The sequence below is a fragment of the Mesocricetus auratus genome, unplaced genomic scaffold, assembly GCF_017639785.1.
Source record: "Mesocricetus auratus isolate SY011 unplaced genomic scaffold, BCM_Maur_2.0 Super-Scaffold_100010, whole genome shotgun sequence".
Classification (NCBI taxonomy): domain Eukaryota; kingdom Metazoa; phylum Chordata; class Mammalia; order Rodentia; family Cricetidae; genus Mesocricetus; species Mesocricetus auratus.
In genome coordinates this window covers 2,424,928-2,438,260 of record NW_024429194.1, presented here as the reverse complement: position 1 = coordinate 2,438,260, position 13,333 = coordinate 2,424,928, and the positions used below count along the sequence as shown (strand labels likewise).

General features: G+C 46.5%; 1 protein-coding gene across 13 annotated transcripts in view; it reads left to right on the top strand.

Annotated features, from left to right (window-relative positions):
- Positions 1 to 13,333, top strand: part of Dlgap1 (DLG associated protein 1) — a 796,987-nt gene that overhangs the window by 515,322 nt on the left and 268,332 nt on the right. The window contains exon 1 of one of the 13 annotated variants that reach the window (XM_040752847.1): positions 1,896 to 2,081. The exons of 11 other annotated variants lie outside the window; for them this stretch is intronic. In XM_040752847.1, the coding sequence (XP_040608781.1) occupies positions 2,031 to 2,081 (51 nt within the window). In that variant the 5' untranslated portion in view covers positions 1,896 to 2,030. Of the gene's footprint in view, positions 1 to 1,895; positions 2,082 to 13,333 lie in introns of those variants that run through there. One more of the 13 variants, XM_040752852.1, reaches the window with a different exon arrangement.

The window sequence follows — 13,333 nt, the reverse complement described above, 5'->3', positions numbered from 1 at the left end:
AGTACCTAAGCTCGTGGTCGTTGTGGAAAGGAAGGATACACTTAAGATTTACCTAACCAAAGAGACGTTCCTCGAGGTCAAGTTGCTCTTTGCCTTGCTCCTTCATCTATGTTTCTCACCGTAAATATTGTGCCCTTTGACAAGAAAAAAAAAGCACAAAGATGAAAGTTTGACAGCTTGCTATTTTGTCTTTCCCTTCCTTCCTCCCGCTGCTCCTCCTCCTCCTCTTCCTCCTCCTCCTCCTCCTCCTCCTTGTTCATCATCTGTTCACATTAAACCATCTGGACCAAGCCTTTGCATTTGCCCTCTCCTTCTAACTTATTTTAAAAGACCTCTTTAAAGACTTGAAGGCCTCATTTCATTCTGGGTCTCAGTCCTTTTCTTATAGTTCTTCTAGACCAGTGGTTCTCAACCTCTGGTTTGAGGCCCCTTTGAGGGTCAAACGACCCTAAGACCATCAGCACATCAAGTATTCGCATTCTATAACAGTAGCAAACTGACAGTTATGAAGCAACAGCAGAACTGTTTTGTGGTTGGGAGGGTCACCACAACGTGAGGACTTATATTAAAGGGTGGCAACCTCAGGGGGTTGAGAACCACTGCCCTAGATGCTCACACATTACCTGTATTCGTCCCTGATTCCCGCTCCTCCGTTTAAGACACGTCTCCGTCGTCTGAGCACTTTGGTACCCTCTGTGGACAGTCTCGGTTCCATGGCATTTCTCCTGTCTTCAGCTAGACCCCGATGTCTTCATCATCAAGTTTCATGGCTCTGTTTTCCTTCTTGAGTCATCTGTGCCTTCAAGTTGTCTTATCAAAACCCAGTCTGGTGCCAGTGGTAGAAACTCAAGGCCCTAGATTAGGTCCATAGTACTGGGAGGGAAAAGAATGGGAAGAGGGAGGGAGACAGAGACGGAGGGAGGGAGACAAAGATGGGGGAAGGGAGGGAGGGAGGAAAGGAGGGAAGGGAGGAGCATGAATAATAAAAATCCAGAGAGAGAGATTGGGATTAAAGCTGAAGATCAGAGAAGCAAAGTGGCCAGCCACTGGACATTACAGAAGGACGTGGCCATCTACAAAGTTCACGCTTGAGAGCCACATAATAAAGTTACGGAAGTTCTCCTTCAAACTTCATGCTGCAAGTGAGTTAATGATTTCATCTTGAGCCACATTCACAGGTATCCTGGGGTCCACGCCGCCCACAGAGCATAGGTTGTCGCTCCCGCCCGCCTTGCTCAGTCATGCCATCCTGGTCCCCTCACAACCCAGAAATGCTCCCGCTGCTATGACTGGAGACTTCTGATTGAGAAAACTTAGCTTTGGTGTTTGTTTTAGATAAAACTGATGAATAAGGCAATAATATCACTTCCACTTCCCCCCCTAAATATGAAGGGAGGGGGAAGATTAACGGGCAGAGAGTGTGTGGCTGCTGTTATTTCATCCTGGACCCCCCAGGGGTCTCCGTGTACTTGCCATGTGAATGTTCTAACCACTCGGTGTATGTGCACACTTGACTTCAGAATTGGGAACTGCATCTAGCCTTTACACGCTGCCGCAGAGGCAACCAGGCATTCCGTGATCCGCAGACTGCAGGACTCGGTACCTCATGTGAACTTCTCTCTGGCAGAACGTAATTACCCCCCATGTGTGCTGCAAGGTGAATCAATACCCCCAAGAATCCACCAAATGAATGAAAGAGCACTGTCGTTTTTTTGTTTTTGTTTGTTTTTGTTTTTGCTGGGACAGTGACACTCAAAGCAAGTACTTTCCCTGCTAGCACTGCTCTTGACACCTGGCCTGGGTAGTCCCCTGAGTGAGAGGCATCCATGGGAAGATTTGGTTTCAGCTTCACTCGGAGGAACCGGGAAAGTTGTGCATAGTGGAGAGTTGCAAGCGTAACCATCACAGCTCACTCTCCCTCCCTCCGCCCCCAAGTCCTGTGTTTACCGCCTGACTCGCACACTTTGCAAGTCACAGGCAGAGGCTAGAAGCTCTCAGCTGCACACACCACATCAAAGCTAACATGAATAATGAACTTAATTTTCCGTAAGGACATTCTGTTTGGTGTTTCAGCTAATAAGGTAAGCTAACAGAGATCCTGGCCTGGAGGTGGGGAGGAAATAGCCTGACTTCTGTATTAATCTGTAGTTTTTCTTTTAATGGTACTGGAGCTAATTTCAAATTTTATGATGCCTGTGAGTTTGGGATGAAGATTCTGTGACAAGTTTCCCCACTATTGAAATGACTGCTAATGATATCAAAGGGTCCAGGGAGAAACATAGCTTTTAATAAGAACGGTGTTGCTTATATGTTTTTATCATCTGTAGTACAGGATGAATTTACTTAAAAGGGGAAATGTTTAGATTCAGTCGTGACTGACTAAATTATTTAAGCACTGACTGTTGATGTTTATCGTGATGTAATATAAATTGACGGTGATATTTGTTCTCAAGAAAGGAGACTTGTCTACATCACGCTGTTTTCTGAATCATCTCATTTCTAAGTATGTGTTATCCTAGAAAAGGTAGTGATTTTTCAGCTGCTAAAATTACTCCACAGCGTTGCTTTAGGTGAATTTTATCTTGTGAGAGTATATTTTTAAAATAGCAGCGTAGTAGTAACGTGAGTTTCTCTGTCACTTTTCCTGACTGTCCACGGCTGCAGCGGCTTCAGTACATATGAAAAATGTGGTTGTTCCCAAGTCCATGAAAGCAGGAGCTAGCTATCATATCAGAGAATTTTTTTCTCAACACCTTGGCTATAGTATCCCATGAGCAAGAAGTAGGGAAATAGTCCCTGGGTTGACTTCGCCTGGCAGTTCTGCTTTCTGTTTGTGTCTGTGTTTCACACAGGAGCAGGGGTTTCCCGGCTCTGTTTGAATCTTCCCATGAATCCCAGAAACCAGCAGGGGTTTAATGGGACAGAAAAGAGATTGTGATCTAGTCTATCAGGATGGCAAGGGTGGAAAATACAACCAGAGTTTGTGTTTGCAGGCGTTCTTGGATCGCACTGCTGTGTCATCTCAAAATCAGACCCGAGTCTCCCAAAGTAGGTGACCTCAAAAGGTATTAGGTCTACTCACAGGCAGTCAGAGTACACAGGGAATCTTGGAGACACAGAAAGGAACTAATTTCCTCTGGTCCCTCTTGTCTCATCTTTCTGCTCTGGTTTTCTGCATGGGAAATGAACTGAGGGTCTCCTAGGTTTTGTTCACTGAAACTCTCCAGACACCACAATGACTTTCCACACCGATCTGTCTCACTTCCTCTCCACGGACTCTGAACTCCATTGTCTCTAAAGTACAAACAGGGTTCTAAGAGGGTAGACATAAGTAGACCAACAGAAACTTAATACTGCCTAAACTATCATCCAAGGCCCACCTACAAATTTAGGCACTTTTCTTGAGACGCTAGTTTACTATGTAAAGCATGGTCTCTCGCGGTTAACTTTTTAGAGCAACATGGCACACATCACCTACTCATATTGCACTGTTTTAAACGTGTTACATTTCACGGGTGTTCAATATGTAGAGCTACATCAGAAACACAGGGGCTGTGGCTTGTTCGGGGTTTGAAAACATTTCTTTCCTGTCCTTTTCTTCTCCACATTCTTGCTCTTCACATTTCATCTCTCTAAAGTTTCCTCAGCTATCCGGGCATTGTTTTTACTTCTTTTCCCCCAGTGTCCCCCCATTTCTAGTCTCCGAAGTCCATAGATTGCCCCATGTCTACCTAAAAGCTGTAGGAAGTACGAAACAACCCTGTGTCATCACTAAATTGTGGCGTTCCATTTCCTGCCACTGGTGAAACAAGGCATACACACACACACACACACACACACACACACACACACCCTTCCCAAGACTTTCTGTCCACTATTGTTTCCTGAAACCAACTCAGTGATCAAAATGAGCAAGACTGGTCAGCACCTCTCAGAGGATCCTTTTTCACTATTGTGACTATAGTATAAAGGAAATGGACATTTCTGCCCTTGGGGGTATTTTTTGGCTCTACCACATGCAAGCCGTGTGTCATTTACACAGTTGAACATTAACTCTTTCCGTGTTGTAATGGAGAAAATGAGAGAAAGCAGTACCCCATATTACACACTCACATGCCCACACATGCACACACTCTGCACACATGTACACGCTGTCTCTCACACATATACACTCTGACACACACATGCACACACGCTCTCTCACTCTCTCTCACACATACAAACACGTGCACACACTCGTGCACACATATGCACTCTCCCACATGTGTATGCGCACGTGCACACACGCTGTCTCTCACACACATACACTCTGACACACACATGCACACACATGCACACACACATGCATGCATGCTCTCTCTCTCTCTCTCTCTCTCACACACACACACACACAGACCAGGAGCAGCCGCCAATGCTCTTTCTCACACACATACACTCTGACACACACATGCACACACACACACATGTACACACATGCACACGCTCTCTCTCTCTGACACACACACACACACACAGACCAGGAGCAGCCGCCAGCTGAGGACAGTGGTGATCAGGTGGCCCGCCATCATAAAAAGTTCTTGGCACTGCGGCCAAGCAGCCTGACAGAAGGCAGCAGGCAGATTTGTTCCAAGTACACGTGAAGCCCATTCTTAGGCACAACGAGAATGAGCTACAGGGAGAACAAAGACGAGGGCGACTAAAATATGTCTGGATGTGGTTATTATTGTCAGTGTGGCCTCATTTATTCTCACAGGCTGTGGAGCCCAGGATACCAGGATACAAAGATAAAGTGTTTCAGATCCTTGGCTACAGAGATTGTCCTCCACACAAGCCTCTCTTGACCTCTGTATCCTACTTCTCTCTTGTAAAAATTGCTTTTTAATGTGCACAATAAGGGGTTTCGGTATGGGATTTTTTTCTTACACAGATCTCGTTGTGTATCATTCTTTTTTTTTTTTTTTTTTTTTTTTTGGTTTTTCGAGACAGAGTTTCTCTGTGGCTTTGGAGGCTGTCCTGGAACTAGCTTTTATAGACCAGGCTGGTCTCGAACTCACAAAGATCCGCCTGTCTCTGCCTCCCGAGTGCTGGGATTAAAGGCGTGCGCCACCAACACCGGCTGTGTATCATTCTTATCCAGGCCCCAGCCTCTCTTGATCCTCTCCATCTCCATCTTGCTGGTCCCTTTCCTCTCCACGCCCCTCTTTTTCAGTCCAGGTTATGAAACATCTCTGATGCCTCCCCCTCTTTACCTTACCCTCATGTCACGTACCTATGCCACTTAAAAGAGTTGAACGAACGAACGAATGAATGAATGAATGAATGAGGAGAAAAACCACCAAACTCCGCACAACTTACCTGTCTACTTCTCTTCATTCTTTTGCCAATGTCCTAGTACCCTTGTTCAATGTCTTCTAGATTATTGCTGGGAGGAGGGTCTTCCTGTTAGTTTTTCCCCAATCCACTCCACTCTGGAAACTAGAACCAATCGATCTTTCTGAACTAGGTGCAGAATCATTAAACATCCTGATGAAAAATAAATTCAGTGAGCCAAACGTGGTGGCAAATGCCTCAGAACCCCAGCAGTGAAAGGCCACGACAGGATGAGTTCAAGACCACCTTAGTCACACAGCAGGCTTGAGGCCTCTTGAGTAATATGGCGAGGCTCTCACATGTGCGTATATGCGTGTGCACACACACACACACACACACACACGCGCGCGCGCGCGCGCGTGCGCGTCATGGCAAGGTTCCTCTTCACCCCCACCATGAAGTTGAGATTCCTTAATGTGACTTAGGGCATGACTGGTGCACGAGTGTGTGCACATGTTTGTATGTGTGAGAGAGAGAGAGTGATCACGTGTGTGCACGAGTGTGTGCATGCATGTGTGTGTCAGAGTGTATGTGTGTGAGAGACAGCGGGTGTGCGCGCGCGTTCATGTGTGGGAGAGTGCATGTGTGTGAGTGTGGATTGTGCATGTGTGTGTGTGTTTGTGCACAAGTGTGCATGAAGACATGGCGGCAGGCGTGTGAGTCTGCTGGCCACATTGCGTCCACAGTTGGGAAACAGAGCAATGAACGCCAGTGCCTGACTCAATTTCTCCTTTTTACTCAGTCCAAGCCCACAACCTGTAGGATAACGCCACCCACATTTAGGGTGGGTTCCCTCCTCGGTTAGACTTTGCTAGAAACACCCTCATGAACCCGTTAGGTGACTCCAGTTCCAGTCCTGTGGGCAGTGAAGGTGAGCCATCAGATACCCCCTCCTGTCGTGTCCTCATAGCGCCCGCCATTTCTCTGCCGTGAGCTTTCTGTCGTATGTGGAATTGCTCATCCCATGGCTGGCTCTTCCTCTAGCCTAATAGTTCTGTGAGAGCTGGCTTCTAGTGTCATTCGTCGCTGTGGCCCATGATCAGGCACATTGCCCCCACACGCAGCAAAATCTACCTGAATGCGTAGCTTTAGCTGCACTGCTAAACGGGATTACCTATGGTCTTCTGGGGCTCCAGAAGCTAGATGTCATTCATCATTCCTGGAAAGGAACAAGCCGGTATGGTTCTCCCGTCCGTTCTGTAAATGAGGGGATGGCCGTTTGTGACATTGTTATCAAAGGAGTGGCCCTTCAGTGTGTTTGACTCCAAGGACCAGATCTTTCTATCCATCCTGTGACCCACTTAGAAGGAGAGAAGGGGGCTTATTCTTCATGTCCTGTGGTCCTAGAAAAGGCCTTGGTTTTTGCACTCACTACCAGTGTACCTTTCTCTGCTTTCTGACAACCAGCAGTCTGCCCTGCCCTGGGTATATTTCTCCCTTATTGTTGGCCAGGAAGTACTTTTCTTTGTGCCATGGCTTCCTTTGTTCTTCCGCTTTCTCCTTCAGCCCCTACAGCTGCAGGAACTCTCAGCCTTCCCCGCTTCCTCTGTGTGTAGACAAAGTGGCAAGCTCTACATTCCCTGCTCCGTTCCCATTGTCCCTTCCTGCGGAGATCATTCTCCGGGTCTCACCCTGCAATTTCTCTTTCTGTAGCACTTTTGCCCGGGCTCGGTCAGTCCCCATTGTTTTTTAGCCTCAGCCTGACGTGAGCCAACCAGGGAGCTTCCACTGCTCTTTGTTGGAGAAGCAAAGGGCTGCTTGTTACCACCCAGCCACCTAACTGGCAGCATTCTCAGGGGTGGGTATGCCTAGGGAAACGAGAGGCAAAATCTCTAGGAAATTTTCCATGTTGGGTTGACCGTGTGATAATCTCTGGAGTCCCTGATGTGCAAATCAACGCACACATGTATATAGCCGGACACTGCGCAGAGACCGTGCAGAGCCTGAGTAGGAGCTTTTGGGGGGGGCGCAACTATCTTTGAAGTCCTCTGTGTGAACTGACCAAGCTATTTAACACCTCTGTGCCACAGATTCCCTCATCTGCGAAACGGAGATGACATTGATGTCTACATCATAAATGGTGGCTAACACAGAGTAGTCAACTGATGGTGTGAGTAGCTGATAAGTACAGTTTGTGAGGCCGTATCATGATTTTAAGAGTGCATTGGTTATCTTCATTGTAGCGGCGTCTTGCCTTGCCAGTGAACTTTGTAGTGGTGGCCACACCCTTTGGGCATGGTTTCAGGTGCTGATGTGACCCATTATAAGGTAGAGGAGGGGCTGGCTCATGCTCTCTTGGGTTCTGGAGAGCATTGGAAGGGCAGAGACTACATCTTCTGGAGCAGGAAGACTGTGGCAGTTATTTAGTCTTATCTGTGTAAGTACTTCCCTAATAAATTCCTATTTATCATTTATCTTGGGTCTGGTGAACTCATATAAACCCTGCCTTCACTTCATGGTAAATAGGACTTTGCAAATGTGATGACATTAAGAACCATTGTGGGAAGAATCATCCTAAACTATCTGGGTGGTGAACCCTAAATACATATATTCAAAGGTGGCCTTGTAGAGAGAGGAGAGAGAGACCTTTGACCGTATAAGTCCATTTGACTAAAGAAGCACGGAGAGATTTAAAGATGCCACACTCCTGGTTTTGAAGACAGAGAAGCCATGAGCCTAGGAATGTCATTTCAGCCAGTTAAAAAGGCAAGGATAAGCTGGGCGGTGGTGGCACATGCCTTTAATCCCAGCACTAGGGAGGCAGAGGCAAGCAGATCTCCGTGAGTTCGAGGCCAGGCTGGACCGACAGCCTCCAAACAATACAGAGAAACCCTGTCTTGTAAAAAACAAAAAACAAACAAACAAACAAAAAGGCAAGGATAGACACTCAGCCCTGCTGAGAAGTCAGGACCTGCCTGGACTTCTTCCGACCTACAGAACTGTGAGGGAATAAAATGTGAGTTGTTTGCTGGCTGATGGGCTTGTGGCGACATGGACACAGCAGCAGAGAAACCCAATAGAGCTGGTGGCATTTTGAGAAGTGGAAGGTGACTCTCCAAATGAGCTGAAGGGAAATAGATCATTAGTGTGAGATAGATGATACTACAGAGCAGTGTCTTAAGGTCCTCTAGAAAGCTGTTGCGTGAGAGAGTATGTGAAGGGGTGGAAGGCTGTGCCTCAGCTAGGGAAAAACCCACGGGGATAAGGCCATTTGTGGAGACCTTGAATACTAGCATGAGTAAATGCTCTTGTTGGACAAGAGCAGCCATGAGTAGTCGGTGAGGGTAGGGTCACAGCACAGGGGAGCTGAGGCAATGGTGTAATGCTCTTCCGTTCTATTCAGGGAAAGAAAACGGGTTGTCGTGGGGAATTTCTCTAGGCAGCAATCAGGAATCCTAGAAAAGAGGACCTATTGCCCGGCAGCGGTGGCGCACACCTTTAATCCCAGCACTTAGGGGGCAGAGGCAGGTGGATCTCTGAGTTCAAAGCCATTATGGTCTGCAGAGTGAGTTCCAGGGCAGCTGAAGCTATACAAAGAAACCCTGTCTCGGGAAGGAAGGAAGGAAGGAAGGAAGGAAGGAAGGAAGGAAGGAAGGAAGGAAGGAAGGAAGGGGGAGAGAGAGGGATAAGGGGAGGAGAGGGGAGGAGAGGAGAGGAGAGGATCCATGTTCCAGAAACAAACAACAAAAATAGCCATTTCCTGTTGTTCACAGTGCCTCATTAGGGATACAAAGACAGTTCAAGGACTGAAAGTCTTGAAAATACTTTCTAGGTCTTCAAACCAAGTCAAGACTATTGTTAGCACCCATCTGTGAAGGCAATGGTTAATTAATTCACTAGACCCAAGGTAAATAATAACTGGGTGTTTTATTGGGAAACAACTTACACAGGGCAATAAAGGACCGGCCGCAGCGTTTTCTCTGCCCTTTGGACTGGATCCACAACCCAAGAGAGCCCACAAAGAGCGGCCACTCCTCATACTTTCCTCTTTCCCTGGCTTTTCCCACCTGAAGCCACGCCCAAATGGGTGTGGCCACCTTTACAAGGCCACAGGCAAGATGCCACCGCTACAGGTCTGAGTCATTTTCATGTAATCTGGCGGTAGCATCGAGACCCCCAAGGTCTGAGGTAAACTTTGTTTCCTGTGAGTTCTCCATCTATCATCAGCAGCTTGCATACTGCGCTGGGAAAACACACATGATCTTGTCTCCCGCACGCGCTTGTACAGCCTTTCCCCTCCTTCTGCCTAGCTGGCAATATTTGTGCCTACCTTTCAAGTCTCAGGTCAAGGAAGACCTTGAACTAGCTTCTGCGCCAATACTATAAATAGGCACGTTTTGATCTCTACCTATTTACAGTACGTTTGTGAACTCTGGCACCTTCCTTCCGCAGTAACTCGATGGACAGAGAGACTCCTGGGAATAAATACCCCACCACGACCACTGTCTGCTACTCCCGCCCTTCCTTGCCATGCAGGAGGGATGTGTGGATGAATGCACGAATGAACTGATTGGCCAATTGTATCCTGTAGTCACAATTATCACAGGATGAAGAAAATAGCAATGTTCATGCCCCCCTCCCAATCAGTGCCTAAAGAAAGTAAGTCCTTGCATCAACCTAACCTACTAAGAACAGAGTATGACAGAAGAATCAGAAGTTTCACAAAACATAAATTTGTTGATGTCCTATTCAGAGTTTATAAGTAGGTGTACCTATTTTGGTTTTATTACAAAAATTAGCAATATTGGAGATGCCTCATTAATAAGGACGCTGTTTAGTGTTTGCCTTTATCCGAGTCTGTGGCTTTCATAGTCCAGAGTTTTGTCCTGAAAACATGCAAAGTGAAAATGAAATTATCAGTTATTTCTAGCGTTTTTTATAACTCAAAAACTTTTCGGGGCTCTGCTTGTGAAAGTGAGGGTGCATTTGTGTAAATTCTAGGAGCTAGTTGTTACCCATTGCTTGCTGAGATGAATGTACTCATTCCTGAGCCATGAATAAGTAGGACCAGACTTGGTGGTAAAAGGGAGAAAACACATCTTTAAGCGAAAATGAATTTTAAGCAAGTAAGTCAATTAAATGTATGTTTATAGGAAATAAGCAGTCTAGATTACTGAAGAGGGAGATGCAGTTCATTACAATGCTGATTTAAATGTAAGAGGGGAAGAAGAAAGGAAATAACATCTGCTTGGATTTCAAAATCCTGTTATATCATAACACCCCAAATTGGAAAGAAGATGGAAACACATCTTGGAAGCCCATTCCGCACATTTGGCTCCATGTCTCAAAATCCCTACATCGTTTTAGCGCCAAGCTTTTTCACATCTAACATCTGGATCTAACGAGAGGCTCGCTACCGCTTGCCTTTGTGTTAGAAATAGTTTGTTTCTTCCCCCTCACTCCGAGTCCTCCAGGAGCCCCAGGAACCCAAGGGCCTGCTAGGTTGTCCATCATCATTAGTGTTTATCGCTTTTACAAAATGCCACAGGGTACTCGGAAGTAGATGGTGCTACTGAAAAGAAAACACAAAATCCCTGCTCTGGGTGGGGGCACCCAGACCATTAAAAGCATTTGCAGGATCTGAGGAGAAGGAAACAATGTTTCGGGCAGGAGGCCGCTTAAGCTGCCTCTGTGAGGTAGATTCTAGAGGGACATGAAAAATGAGCTATCGAGGACTCTCTTCCCTTGACCTGGCCACTCACTGGGATGGCCTCAGGTGCCGTCAGGGAAGGAGCAGGTGGCAAGTCTGATTTGGAGAAGCTAACTATTCAAGTCATAGGCCAGGAGGACAAACACCTGTCGGGTGAGTGGCAGCTCCTGGGGGGTAAAGCGCATACTTGATGAAGATGGATCTAATCCTGTTGACTTCCATGAGTGCCCAGAAAACACGGATAAAACTGGAGATAAAAAAAAAAAAACATCGCCTGGCAAAGACCACACCGGGTCCCCAGCACAGACCTGATTTCCTCTTTCATATCACCCAGTAAATGCAATCTCCTCATAAAGTATACCTTTTTTAATTAAAAAAAATCAGTAAGATGCCAAGATAGGTGTGTTACCACTGGATGGGAAAGAAATGCTTTGGGTTTCATTTCTTCATGGCCCCTATCCTTCGCCATCAGCAATGCTACCGGACTGGAACCACGATTTCAATACTTCAGGTTCCCGTATATCTCCAGTTTGGTACTTCTGATGGCAACATACATACCTTGAGTTCCACCTGTTTTAATTCTTGGCCCAGTTGCCTGTGGCATTGTGGGACCACAGGCTTCAGGTCGGTATTAACCACACCAATTACATTTGGGAGACTGATACAAATGGTATTATTACACAGGTCTGTAAAATACACTCACCTGGGTATTCAGTGGCATACTGACATTGCCTGCCACACAGCAGACACTCGGTAAGTAGTTGGTAAATTGATGGGTGGACTGTCTGTAATGAGGAGGGTGACAGAAGAAGAAAAACTCTCCATGTACTATTAGTGGATTTCCGTTGCACTAATTATAATCACCAAGTAGTAATATCCAATTGTCATGCCCTTGTACGGCCAGCAAATGCTACTGGCTCCCTGAAGAGCCGTCTGTCCTTTATTGTTGGGGGGTGGAAGGCTGTTCCCCGTGTAGCCTTCATTTCATAACTGTTTGTCACCCTTACATAATAGAAATGACAAGGATGGCGCGTGAGTGCTCTCTGCTCATCTCTCCGATGGGTATTTTTTTTTTAAGCACCCGGAAATGTCATGCTATATATTCTTTTAAGCAGGGTGCCGTTGGGTAAACAGCTGAATCGCCTGAACCCCGTGGGGGAGATTCAAAGTTTGAATAAGCTATTTTGTCGCATTGAAAACAAGTGACACAGACCACCGCCACAGAGCATACGGGCCCTTGCATGCGGGTCCCGTGTGTTCTTCGCCTTGGATATAAAATTCCAGCTGAAGAAATTGGGAGGCCACGGGTATTCTCTGAAGAGAGGCATCCTTAGCTTCCTGAGAAAACCCAACCTTCCCGTGGGGCTTTGAACCTAACAGAGTTTTTAACCTTTGGGATGAGACAGCGTAATGACGGCATGAATGCCAAATCCACAGAAGCACGGGAATTGTAGGTTGAGAGTTTTTCCACACACAATTCGTGTTTTTTAATGAAAGCTGCACATGCTGATTATGGGGAAGGGGGAGTAGAATCATGTAGAGTTAAAAAATTGAAAAACCTTCTACCTGTGCCTATAACTCCATCTCCACGGTAGCATTTCCTCCAGATACGGTCTGTGTGCATGGCTGAGTTCATTCATGCATGTGTGTGTGTATGTGTGTATATACATGCATAAGTATGCACAGATACATACAAATAGCCTACTGTGCCCACTTTGTTGTAGTATGTGGCTTCAGGGCTGACCACTTAGTGTTGGATAACTAATCAGGGGGTTCGCCCCTGGGAGAGGCCGACTCTCCCTCTCAATAGTCCATAGATGCCTGTAATTCTTCGTCTAAGGCTGGGCCCCCGTGAGATTTTTCTCCCTTCAAGAAAAATGTGTGACCACGTGTTGTGGCCCTGCGTGTACTGGTTCTGCACTCCGCTAGTGTGAGATGGTAGGGGGTTCTCCGTGAGGCCAGTGATTTGGGATTTGCCCGGTTCTGGGTTCCCATTGCCTGGACGTATGCTCCCACACACGGTAAAGGCATACTAAACATTTTGTTAAGTGACTGAGCTCTACCGCACAATGAAGAGTTCGTAACTTTAAAAAACAACGGGGTGGGGGCCGGAGAGATGCCTCAGAGGTTAGGAGCACTGGCTGCTCTTCCAGAGGTCCTGGGTTCAATTCCCAGCAACCACATGGTGGTTCACAACCATCTGCAGTGAGACCTGGTGCCCTCTTCTGGCCTGTAGGCAGACATACAGGCAGAACACTGTATACATAATAAATAAATAAATCTAAATATATATATATGTGTGTGTGTGTGTGT